The sequence below is a fragment of the Nyctibius grandis genome, chromosome 12, assembly GCF_013368605.1.
Source record: "Nyctibius grandis isolate bNycGra1 chromosome 12, bNycGra1.pri, whole genome shotgun sequence".
NCBI lineage: Eukaryota > Metazoa > Chordata > Aves > Nyctibiiformes > Nyctibiidae > Nyctibius > Nyctibius grandis.
In genome coordinates, this window is record NC_090669.1 from 11,780,373 (window position 1) to 11,794,014 (window position 13,642).

At 37.2% G+C, this 13,642-nt stretch overlaps 1 protein-coding gene across 1 annotated transcript in view; it reads right to left on the bottom strand.

Moving 5' to 3' along the window:
* Positions 1-13,642, bottom strand: part of LOC137669234 (neural-cadherin-like) — a 61,995-nt gene that overhangs the window by 35,035 nt on the left and 13,318 nt on the right. The window contains exons 2-6 of the mRNA XM_068411221.1: positions 9,261-9,458; positions 8,171-8,396; positions 5,517-5,721; positions 3,848-3,959; positions 2,274-2,523 (exon numbers count right to left, since the gene is read on the bottom strand). Coding sequence (XP_068267322.1) covers positions 2,274-2,523; positions 3,848-3,959; positions 5,517-5,721; positions 8,171-8,396; positions 9,261-9,458 — 991 coding nt within the window. The remainder of the gene's footprint in view (positions 1-2,273; positions 2,524-3,847; positions 3,960-5,516; positions 5,722-8,170; positions 8,397-9,260; positions 9,459-13,642) is intronic.

Consider the following 13,642-nt stretch of genomic DNA (forward strand, 5'->3'; position numbering starts at 1 on the left):
CTGACTGGATTGAGCATAGGCCAGACTAAGCATATTACAGACCTGTACAGAGTAGATATCCCAAAGCTTAGCCATAAGAATGAACTACAGCTGGCTGTATCCAACAATATAGATAAAATACCTACGTACCACTGGGTTCATGGTGCTTATGGACCCACTCTCTGTATGCTGAGAATAGGAAAAAAATCAAAGAAAAAGAAAAGGAATGCACAGAAAACCTCTCCCTTAGCTTTTGCTGTCTAGATACGTGTGTTTTCATCAAAACCTTCGTAGAGACAGCTTTTTTTCTTCCCCCAATTTAATATGCAATGAAGTAAGAGAAGTAAATAATTTTGGTTTAGCTCAGTCACAACCCTCAGGACACTCTCTTAACTCTGCATCTGGAAAGCAAATGAACAGTAATTCTGGTAATTTTGACCATGAAATATAGGGACAGAAGAGTTCGAGTGATCAGAAGAGGTTTCTCAAAAAGGAGAAAGTAAAAACTGACAAAATGAAACAGAGTGGTAGCCTTAAGCATTTCATAACTGAGATACAGAATAACCGGGATGAAAGCAAGCTTGTGGCAAGGAATCGTAAGTTTATACTGGACTGTAAATCTATTTAAAGAAAGGGCTGGAAGGACAACATCGTCATCTTGATTTGTATTAGCCTGCCACACAGCATAACATTAATTGCAAACTAGTCTCTCAACAGGACCTAATTTATGGGTTTTTTTATGAATCTATTTCACAGAAAACTTCAACTAAGTTCTATCTGAAATTCACCTTTGGGTTCAAGATTTTTTTCATAACTGGAAAGATAAAGCAAAATCAAAGCCTAGCTAACCTGGTTAAACAAAAACTGGAGATAATTTGAATTCCAGGAGCTGAATTCAATTCCAGTGCCAAACTACACATATATACAATAGCAGTTTACCTGCTATTGCATAGAGAAAAGAAAAGCTTCTTGTGAATGTTTGGTAATTTAAAATAATGTTTATTTTAATCATATTCTTCAGTAAACTTTAATAAAGATCTGGCAGGGTTTAGGTTTTTTTTTTAAACTACCTTTTCTGTTTCCAATTTGTTAGAGATGTTTACAGCATCTTTAAAACTATAACTCATCTCTGATTAAAAAATTAGGAACAGATACACGACTAACAGATACAGATAAATATTCAAGAACCCTGAATATTAATGAATGAAAAGTAGGCATCATCTGAAGACTGAGAAACTTTATCTGGTTTAGTATTTGAAAATGCATAGAGATCCAATAAGGATTTACAAAAGATCAACTTTTCCAAGCCATAGCTCTTAAGCAATGTTTAGGAAAGAAAGGAATGTACAAGATTTTGGAACCAGAGGTTACCTTTACATAAAATAAGGACTGTCAGAAAGCTTTGATGTTTTGTTAAGCTAAACCACAAGCTTAGCATCATTGAAATCTCTGCCTGGGTTTTGTCCTGAGCAGCTTCTACTTTTAAGAGTAGAAGGCTAATGCAGAAGCCAACTGGGAATCCCATTCCTAAGCGTCTAATCAAATGCAAGTTTATAGTACTTTTGACCTTGCTTCAGATGCTTCTGAGCCCCAACTATGGCAGAAAAATGCTTACTGATGCTTTAGAAGGAAAAAAAAATACAGTTTGTAGTGCATGGGACTAAGTGAAATTAAGTGACCTCCACTTACTGATATTTATCTTATGTTTTTTTATAATTCAGTGGTCATTTAGGATTCTGCCATCTAAGAATTTTTCTTTAACGATTATAAACCAGGGATGTGGACCCTTGACTCTGTCTAAGCTTAAATTGCCTAATTAAAAAGCAAAATTCCACTATGTACTCTGGATGAGGGCCGAGGACAACGCTGAGTTGCCTGCTTTTTCTGCTTGACTTCCTTTGGTGGTGGAGAGGTCCTCCTGAAATGTATAATCTGAAATTACGGCACCACCTCTTTCAGTATATATGGGAAAAAACGTAAGTGCAAGATCTGTCAAAAGAAACTGTCTAGATACTATCCCTATCTAGCTAGATACATAAGTCCCACTATACATTGAAAGTACACCTAAACCTTAAAATTAAGAACCAAACTTAAAGCTTTTTTTTTTTTATTATTTTTCCCTGGCAGTAACAGAGTCTCAGAGTCAAAAGATTATCCTGCATTTGTCAGTCTAACTCTCAAGATTTGATTGAACCGAAGCCAGTTACCATCCTGTAACGATCAGCCTTCCAACCAAAATTTAAAAAGCAACTGTAAAAGACAAAGATAACAGAGTTCTAAGAATATGTATTTACATTGTTTGGGTAAACTCAGGTGCTTCATCGTTGACATTTGAAACATGGATCCTAACAGTTGCTGTCCCTGTCTTCGGCTCTTCCCCTTTATCTACAGCCATAATTATGAACTCATAAAGATGGTTAGGTCGCTCATAGTCTAACGGTGTTGCTGGAAAAACAGTACCACGAGAAGTAATAGTAAAGTCTTGACTCAAAGTGTAATACAGTATTTCAGCATTCTCTTTTGAATCGCAGTCAGTGGCTGTCACTATTAAAAGAGAAGAGAAAGACATTATGTAGATCAGAGTTTGTGAATTGGAATGTTAAGTACTTTAACATGAGAATTAGCGTGTAGTATAAAACTGTAACAGCATTTGCCTTGGCATGTGGTGTTTGAAATAATTTAGAAAACTGTGCTATCATCTGTGCTTTTTATTGAACTACCCCTTACTTGAAAATAAGTTGCTTAAAAAAAAAAGAAAAAAAGAAGTTAAGTCTCTGGTTGAATTCAGCCACTAGATCTTGTCTTTGCTGGATTTAAAGAGCCCTGTACTACCAAGAACATATTCCCGCACACAGACGTGTAGTTTCATGTCCATCTGATCCATACTGCTGTCTTAAGACCACCCAGACAGATCACACTCTGTGTGATTAAAGATGAAATATTTACATATATTATTCAACTGATGCAAGTTAAAGTAACATGTTTGTCAGATCCTACCCATAACCTACAAAAACCTATGCTAAAAGCAGTTACCAGAATAGTAACTGACAGACTACCATTAGTACAAGATAAATCACTAAGTAGAACAGTAGGAGGTTATAAAATCCTGTTTACTAGGGAACAGCAATTTTCCTGCAGTTCAATTTCCTTTTTCCTCTCAAGATTTGTAAAAAGTTTATGTAAGGGTTGAAGACTAATATAAAGCCCTTCTACAACTGTTTAGTTGACACAAATTTGTGTTATTGCCAGGATCTGCTCATTTCTTTATAAATATTTTCAATGTAACATTTTTGTGGTTTACATAATAAAAATTTACATAATTTACAGAGCATCATCATTTAAAGCTTAAGTTATTGGTTACACTGGGAAGAAGCAAAGTCTTTTTCTCAAGCATCCAAACAAAACCTCACATACAACAGTTAAACAGTGCAAGAGGCTTTTAACACAAAAGAGCTGAATTCCCTACAGCAAGTCTACACAGGATTCTTAAATAAGACAGCTAGAGAAGGTAAGCTGATGTGTCTATAATTTCTGATCTAACATCACTCTCTTCCTTCAAAAAAAGAAATGTTGTAGGATTGCTACTATAAGCCTGCTGCTATAATATCAACCACAATTGAAGTCTTATTACTTCAAAATCCTACAAAGAAGATTTGCTTCCTTTGTTTCCCATTCCTCAAAATTGTTTGGGCTGTGGCAGTAGTAAATAATTAGGACCCAATTCTACAAGGTGCCATTTCCCTTCAGAGAGCTGCAACGACCCATGCTGGGGCAGGTAATTTTGCCTTCTGAACTGAATTCTAATTAGCGGGAGGGGGAAAAAAAAGTACTCATACTGAATGTAACAGATAGTTTTAGAAGTACTAACCTTGTAGAAGCACAGTTGTCATAGTAACTGTTTCAGGAACACCAAATTTGCTGTAAATTGACTGATGAAATTCAGGGGCACAATCATTCACATCTGTGATTACAACCAAAACCTGAATGGAAAAAAGGTGAATGTTAAACAGCAAAGTGAATCAAGGCAATGACTTCATCGCTCTAGGAACATCAGATGGAAGAATTTCCCAAAACCATCCTTGAGGTCTTCAGAAGCTACAGCACATTGGATATGCCATTTTTCTTAGATTGCTCTCTTCCTGCTGAGAACCGTTTAAATATTAGATTCCAAAATACAGGAATTGCCAAGTCCCAGTCCCCTACAGCAACATTTTCCACTCACCCTTCGTCTCCATTTATTATTTCCTATTACTGATTTGAAGGAAAATGGACTGTCTGCTTTCCAAGCATCCTTTTCCCATGATCTTATCTTCCAACACTCCCGTGATTTGTAAGACTAAAAATTCTACTGCCACACATATTACATTTTAGCAGTATAAATCTCCAAGACCAAGTTCCAAGTTCAATTACAGCAGCTTAAATCAGACTTAAATGGAACTGATTATGGTAAAACAACTAAGAAATACAATTCTGCTTCTAACATCTTTAAAAATGTTTTCTTATTCCTATGTCAAATATGAGTCCACAGTTGCCTTTTCACAATCCGAACAGTAAGGAGTGTGTTAAATTAGCCTTTATGGTGGTTCACACTGCTACACTTCAGACTGTCTGAAGTTGGTTGAGGTATTCTGCATCATAGTGCAACAGGGAGATGTATACTCCATCTACCCTTACATAGGTTCGTATAAACTGGCAGTTGCTCTCTCATAACTACTGAGGTTGTTATCAGTGGAAAGCAGGTACAAGTTAAACTACACTTAGGCTAAATGTACTTGTAAAATTATTTCATAATCCTCTTTCAAGTCATATTCTACCACTCTTCATCTTATAGTACATAAAAGGGTCAACAGAAGTTAACAGTCTCTGGTGTGCTACAGCCACTGCTTGGTACACTGACACAGTCTCTCTGTGTCCTCCCACTTGCTCCTAATTATTCTGCCTCCTGTTCCCTCCATGCTGTACATCTTATTTCCTGCAGCAGGAATGAACTGTTACATTGCATGCATTTCCTAGCTCTGTGAATCCTTGAATTCAAACAACTTAATACTTTTGCTGTCAAACAACTTTCTAAAACCCCATGAACCATCATCTTCTAGTATCTGTGAGTTTTTATTACTTTCTGTCTTTACAAGTTCACTTCGTGTTCTTGATATGAAACAAATCATTTTATGTTCTGCTTTTGTTTTAAATTGGAACAGTCTCAAATATACATCATACTTTATGAAAGTTTAGAGTAAGACAAAACCTCATGTTTGGCTTAGCCGCATCAGTTTCCGTGTCTTCCCAGATAAGGCCTAGGACCTATGATGGGATGGCATATTGATCCCTCAGAAATAGCCTCTCCAGCATCAGCAAGAATGAAGTCTAAGAGTACCTAAACCAGCCCTCAACACCTACCCATAGACAGAGAGACTTTTAAAACAGACAGCAGAATAGATAGCATGAGCTGGAGAAATGGGAGCCCCCAGTGAATCTGTAATCTGGAAAGGCTGAAGGAAAACGGAAATACATACAGACTGCCAGAACGGAACACCTACCTCAGCTGCACTACTGAACTGTTCCTCATTTTCCTCTGCTCCAACCAAAAGAAGATACTGGTGTTGGTCACTCTCATAATCCACACTCCGAGTTAAACTGATATCTCCTGTTGCCCGATCAATACTGAACAGACCACTAGGGTTAGTTAATAAACTGTAGCGCAGGGATTTATTTTGATATGATACGGCAGTGACTGTAAGAAATCTGCATTAAAAAAAAAGGACTCTCAAGCACATAATACAACATACTGAAAAATATGACAAAAATGATACGTATCAGAAATGATGGTACAATCCTGTAGGTCTGATCACAGCAATCCTCACTGAACTCAGTCATAGCTGTACCTAAATACCAAATTCAAACATTTTGTTATACAGTAGTTCTATCATCTTGAGGTTAAACAGATAAAGACAGGGTACTTGGAAGCAGAACACAGTAAGGATTAAAAACACAGGAACAGAGGATTTCATTTTTGCTGCAACTGAATTTGCCTACTCTAACGTTCTTCTACAGTGGTGATGGTTTTCAGGCAGGAAACTAAAAGATGAAGTAAGATGCAAAAGATTCATTTTAATAACAGCATGGTAAATTTGCTGCTCCAGTCATACCATTCTAAAGCTTCAACAGATAACTGCAAAAGGATAAAAGCCGGTCACTAACAGCGTGCATCTTACAGGTTATACAGGACATATGTTTTTAGCTCTTGTCTGGCACTATCTTTTTTCCACTGAAGTCCAATCTGTTTAAAGTCTTCAAGTGGGAAAAACATTGCAGTATGAAGTAAAAGAAGAAATCAAAAAATAAATATTTTAAAAGGGTTTAAAACAGAATACTAATTATTCCTCAAGTGTCTGTTGCCTTATCATGCAGGTTTCTCAGGAAAAAGAATTCTGTCTCCCAGGAGAACCCACCAACACGTATGATCCAGTGACAACTACAATCAAAAAGACAAAACTCAGTTTCTCCAAACACCTTTTTTCCCTTTGTATTTCCATGCTGCTGTCTTCTCACTTCCCTAGGTGCAATACTGAAACAATGGAAAAGGTTGCTGTAGGTCATTCTTTCACTTTAGTCTTTTTCTGTATTTTCCTACAATGTGGTCTCACAGTCAGTTTCAGCCAGTGCCAAGACCCTGTTCCTGCCAACAGGAATTATTCTGCCCTCCTTCTAACTCCCTACCCTGGCTGCATGTTCACGCCACCTCTCCTCTCCTGTCAGCACTAAAAGTCACAAGGCCGTGCTGTGAGCACGTTTAACAACCCAACTGAAAACTTTTTTTTCTTTTTTTGGCTTTGTCTTTCATCGGACCAGCCTGCCCATGCAGCTAGCATATTAGCACTAGTTGCAGACCAAAGAGAAAGATTTGGTAACACTCCTCTGCTCAGCAGCAGTCTTAAATCAGCCTACAATTGTGAAACCCCAAACCGAGAAATCCAGTGCATGACAGCAACTGTTTTCCTGCACACTTCTGTAATTGGTCCAATTTAAATATCAGAACTTTAGGATTCTACATGGATTTTCACGGCTATTTCTGGTCAACAAGTAACAGGAAACTACTTTCACTGGGTGCATTGTTTATATTCAAACCTCTTCTGACATAATAATAACCGCATTAAATACTTAATTCCTTTTGGATATTAAAGAGTAATTTGACAAACTGATTAATCAACTATCATCTTAGGTGTGCAAATCTATTTCTGAATAGTGACACAAAATAGTCATAAAGAATTTCATTATTTTTAATACTAAACATTATTGAACTCAAGATGGCAGGTAGCTGTTAGGTATTGTAGCATTTCATGGTTCTTACATTACTTTTATGCCTATGCTATTTAAGTTTATTGCAGTTTTAAAGAAAAACCTTGTTATCTACTATTAACAGTTGCTATTTTTTTTTTAAGTTAACACATCTTGGTTATTTAGACACTGTAAAACTGAACATCGTAGATTGTACAGTAAAAATACAACACCACAGATAATATAACATGAATAACAGTTGAACAGCCACACAAGGAAGACATTTACTGGACAAAAGTATTCTTGATTCAACTGGAAGGGGAAATGTTTGCCATAAGAACAAAACAGTTTAGGACAGACAGAACTGAGTATTCAGGTGCATCTATGTTACTAACATTTTCTGTGATATTTAGCTCCACATGGTTAGACAAGGATGAAAAAATAAAATGACAAGTTTTGTGGCATCTTCATTTTTGCTCAGTTTGTCACCATGACTGATGAAGACAGTAAAGACAGTCTTTTGTTTTTTTCTGATTTTCACTTGATGGAGAAGGCACTTCTCCAAATTTGACACATAAAATTAATACATTCTTTCACACCAGGATATCTTTCTTTGTGATGTAACAGTTCTAATTTGTATTCTGCATTTTGTTCAAAAATTAAGACACAATCAACATCTATTAATACTTTCCATATCATTTTAAAAAAAAATTATTCAATATCGCTTTTCTGTATAAAAGGGTGACTAAAAAAATACATCAATCAAACCGTATCTTGATCACTTCTATTAAGATATCTACATTGCTACTCACAGTATCTATTTATGATTTACAAACAATACCGAGGCTTTGGGGAGATCAAACACGAGTTAAACTGCAAACACAATCTCACCGCATTATTTTTAACTGTTACTTACGATTTTCCTTGTGGCATACTTTCAGGAACATAAACAAAGTATGATATGTTGGAGAACTGTGGTGGTCGAAATCCAGCAATTACAGAAACAGAGGCTGGAGACCCTCTGCTTCCAAGTTTATCTGCTGCTAGTACAGTCAGTAAATACTCCTTGTCCCTGACCAATGGCAAACCTGTTGTTTTAATCCAGCCAGTGTCCTTCTCAACTTCAAATCTGTCTTCACCACCTAAAAAGAACAGATGCACAAATTGTTGTCAGCAAGAACATTTTTACTTGATTAAAATTAAGATGAGAAACCAGAGTTGGTTTTGGCTTAGAATCAGCATGCACACAAAAATTCAATAGTTTTTTTAGAACTTAGAAATCAGTAATTACATTCATGATTACATTTCTAAGGTGCATTTTACTTCTCTGGACAATTATCACTCTCCTTCATCCTCCAATACTTTGCTGTTGTCTGACCCTAAATATGCCTTACCAGAAAATACCCTGCTAGAGTCCTGACCAAGAGGAACAAACTCACCTTTGGAGCGGTATTGCTACTCCCCTTCTGCTTAGGCAGTTTTGAACTATTACTGAAGTTTCTTTTAAGAGCCCCACAAAGAAAATTATTAATGAGTTCATACTAGCTTTGCAAAGCTAAAGCACAACCCAGACCCTTAAAAATTTGTTAGAAATGAACCAGAAGCACAATTACCACAAGGGAAAGGAATATTAACCCTCTCCACCCAACAAACTGTGCTCCAATACTGGTGCATCTCATAAACAGTCCACCACAGAGGTGCCGACTACTGCTGCCATTGCCACTCCCTTGCCAAAGCCCTGAGGAGTGCTGACTGTTCCAGTCCCCATCAGCCCCCAGGGGACAATCTGGGCGGGAACACAACTTTGCAGGGAGAACACACTTCAGATCTGGCAAATCCGTCCGTACCCTCAATAAAAGTTTATTTTTCTCACACACAGAGCTGAAGGCTTATGAACCTTTTGCAGAAGGAAGGGAAGATCTTTCACTAATGAAACTGAGCATAAAAGACAGAAAAGTTACAATAGTGAAGCCTAATACACAGGGAATGAGAGGGTTAAAATTTACCTTCCAAGAGAAAATATTCTATAGCTCCATGGAGCCCTTCATCTGCATCCACAGCAAGCAGTTTGTATACTTCAGTACCTCCCGCAGCTTCAGGGGAAACCACAGCCAAAAACGGGAAGGGCTCCATGACCCATTCAGGTACGTTGTCATTCACATCTGTCACAGTAAGTGACAAGTGCACCAAGTACCAATCCTTTCCTAATGGTCACAGAAAAATGAAGAAATACTTAAGACAGCTACTTAATGGCACTCAGAGTAACAGAAACATGTATCAATTCCTGATTATGTATCGACTGCAATATTGTTGGCATGTAATCCAGAAAAACTTGGGTTTTAAGGCTCCTCTGCAATTAACAGCATCCAGACACAATGGGGGGGCGGGGAATAACCAACACAAGTACTGCTGAATTGCAAGATCGAGGCAACCCATGTTACGTTCTACTAATATCTCTTTTTAGGAAAGATCACACATTCTTAAATTTTCAAAATTTAAATACATGTTTTCTGAGAAGTTTTTTTGCTGAAGAAAAAAAAATGTATCAAGAAATATATTGTTTATGCAATGATTACAGCAACTCTGAATTTTGAAAATTAAATATTTGTTGCCAAAAAATTCTAACCAATCTACCCTAACTAGTGACTTTCCTGGTTAGAAAGTTCACTGAAATCCTAATACAGTTTTCACTTCTATTAAAGATGAAATGCTGTTAAAAACAAACAAAACCCCAAAAAGAAACCACCACAGAATGGAACTATTCAATTCTCCAAAACTTGACAACAGAAGATCCTTTAAAATTGAGGAAAAAGTATTTGTTATACCTCTGCCATTATTAAATCAAGCCTTGAAGACAGTAGAGCTCCTAAACAAGTAATAAATATCAGGCAGGTATGCCTGAAAAGGTAGCAGAAAGGAAAAATGTCAGACTGAAGAAACTTCTCCGAAATCTCCAGGAATGGAGTTAAGCATTCATGTTAAAGGAGGAAAGAGTGGGAAAATACCCTGAGTGAAGAAAGTTTCTGAACACAAGACCAAAGGATAGGATTAAAATCTTCACGTTCCAAAAGAAGCAAAGCAACACAGAAGACAGAAAGCCTTTCTCTCCTCAGTAAATTTATATACACTATCAACTGAAAAAAAATGCTTCCTTCCATCACACACAGCTAGCTCAGATTTTGAAGCAACCTAGCTGGGGTAACATAAGACATAAGACTGTGACAAAGTCTGTATTTTTTTGTAACTGATAATATTTATCAGTAACACCAGGGAGCACAGTATAAATATAACTTAGGCCTTTCGGCCAGCTCTGCTCCAAGTGGACTGGCACTGGACTTGTAAAACTGAATACAGAAGCCAACTTGAGTGTTCCTGTAGTCCGTATGTGTAATGCCTCTGGCTCCAGAAAAGTGCTGTATCCACACCCGGTCTGACTCTGAAAGCAGTACAACAGCACCGACGTGGCACTATGCCCCAGCTAAGAAGCCTGGGCTGGGGAAGTGAAAGGGAAGATGGTCCAGGGAAAAACAGCTGTCTGCATTTACAACACAATTTATCCACAAGTTTAATAATGGATGTAAAGTCAGTATTTTTAAAGTTGATGGTGTTAACACTTGATTTCAGTGTGTGTTTATTATTTATACATACATAAAAACATATCTACACACACACACATTTGTTTTCAAAATAGCTTTACAGGAACTGAAACAACATAAGAAAGAGGAACATCTAAAATTATCAGTTGTAATTTAAATCTAATTAATAATACAAAGAACTTAGTATTTAAGACTCTAAGCATAAAGTGTTGCCAAAATGTCTGATCTTGTAAACAGTGTTATCTTGCTAAGCAGAAATATTCTCCCAGGAAGGTGTGCCACTTAGGCCAAACAGCTGTATTCTCTCTCCACTTCCTTAACTGCAACCTTACATCCCTCTCCAAAAAACATCCATGGTCCAACTAAAATATGTTACTTTTGTCTGATGTATGCATTTACTGATGTTATCCCTTCACTCCCACAGCAGTACTAATATATTTTTCACTCCAGTCTCCTGCAAGCTTCAGCTTTTCATGCTGAGGAACCTCTGTCTGACAGCAAGTGGCATATTTAGTACACCGCATCATAATCTGCAATCTATAAACAACCAGTAAGTGGATTGTCCTAAAGAAAACTCCTTGGTGCTGCGATTAACAAAGTCAAATGTAATTTTCTTAGTTTAGACTCCTGAGACTTAATCCATCATGACCTTTGAGTACTTTCTGTTCTTATCCAGAAAATTTTCTTAACAGAAAAATCAGCATTCATTCCAGATAATCACAATTCTTCTTAGTTAAATGTGTAAAACTGTATTAATTCATCTGAATTTTAGCACTGTAACTGGGAGTACATAGCTTTTTTTTTCCCTTTCTCTAAAGAGCAACAGAAAGTGTATTGACAGTAACTTGTTAAATCCAAATTAATTTCTTTGTAATTATATCCTGTACTCAGAATCCAATGTTCCAGGGAATACAGTATTAGCTTAAGATAGCACATATGAAAAAACGGTGGCTATAGCAAAACCAAACTTCTAATTTATCAAACAGTAAATCACAGAAGTGATCAGTTTCCTGAAAAAGAACCTTAAACAGGACTTGCACCATCACAGAACATGGATACCTACAACATGCATTTTTACGTTTTCATGGAAAAATTCTCAGTTACCATGTACATCTAAGTCTTAAAGTCTTGTGTTGTTATGTATTGCACTTCTGCAGTCAGAAGTGTTGGGAGGGCTGGTGTGAGGATGCTCAATTCAGCTTATCTGGCTGAATGTTCTTTATAACATCGCATGTGAAGCCAAAGTTTCCAAAGATAAACTCGAATCGCCTCATGACAAAAAAAGACGGAGGTGAGACTAGTGTAGCCGACACTGCTACTGCACTGTTCTCGTAGTCACTCAGGTACAATTCCCTTCAGCATTTAGACAGACTCTGCAAAAGCAGCTGCATGCCTTCTCCTCTGTATAGCACAAAAGAAGCCAGAAGGAACATCAAAAAAACATCCAAAAATCACGATGTAAAAAGCAGCAGCATGGATATTATTTCCCACTGCCAGACTAAATAGAACTGCACGTGTTTCAAAGAGGTATGTTCCATGTCAGAATGTGCGTTCCAAAAGTCCCAGGGCAGCCAGTCCAAGATACCTGAAGAGACTGCATAAGAGGGAACTTGTTAGACATTGACCTGAGTCTGAGGTTGAAATACACCACAGTGAGCCACAACAGGGTAAGTTCTAAATGAGAAGTGTCAAATGAGATCAGTGTCTGCTTGAATGCTCCAAAGATTTTAAATGAAAGGTTGTCCAAAAAGAGTAAGTGCAAAAGGGAGATGTCAGTGTCAAAATTGCCTGTCTCTTCTCAAAAGAACAGGTGCTGTGGAAGTTGTCACAAGTTTGCAAATACTCACTATTAGCTTAGTTTGCCTGGGCATACTGCAGACATAAAATAGCAAGCATTAAATCAGAAGCTGACTTAAGAACCTTTGAAAATCTGCCTCTATAATAGCAAGATCTATTGAGGATTTGAATGCCACCTCGGTAACCCTGCCAGAAGTAGAAAGATTACTGATTTTTGTCTCTCTGGAGTCTGGAAATCAATATCCTAAATCAACCCATGAACACATTCCGTTTCAAGTCTGCTAAAGTTCTTAACATGCATGTATTCCTCTATCAACAAATAAGTCACAATCAAAGAAAAACTGATTTTTATTGAACAAGTAGTAACAAACCTGGATACAAATTCCACTCTTGTCACTTACTGACTGTCAGTTCACTGAATATGCTGGTACTTAGTACATAATTATAACTGAGAAATACCTCTTGTAAGGAAACTGTGGAAAACTGCATCAGGACTGAGATTAATCCTCACATGCCCTAGCAAACTTTATTAATCAAAAACTAAAAGGACTTCGACAGGTTCCTCCTGGTACTTGTGTTTTAGTCGTTAAGAGACCTTAATCTCATTTGACATGTTGGCAAGATCAAAGCTTTCAGCAATACGTTGGTTACCTCTGAAACATCCGAATACTCTAAGAATTTTGTTAGGATAGTCAGCAGGAACTGCAAAGCACATAACTGAAGAGACAGGCGTAAGTGCCTCTCCTGACCAGAATATGTATCCACTGCATATGACCTTACAGATCTTATTGGTATGTTATCTTCTTCCATCAACCATAGGCAATCTGATTCACTAGCAAAAATACTAAATAAATCATCACGATTTTGCTTTCAGATGAAGGCGGTCTGGAGGAAAATGACTGTAAGTAAGTTTTCCCTTGACTGCATACCATATATCAAAGCAAAAACTATAACAGAAACACTAAACAGGACTGTGCTGCTCTGCACAGAGACCT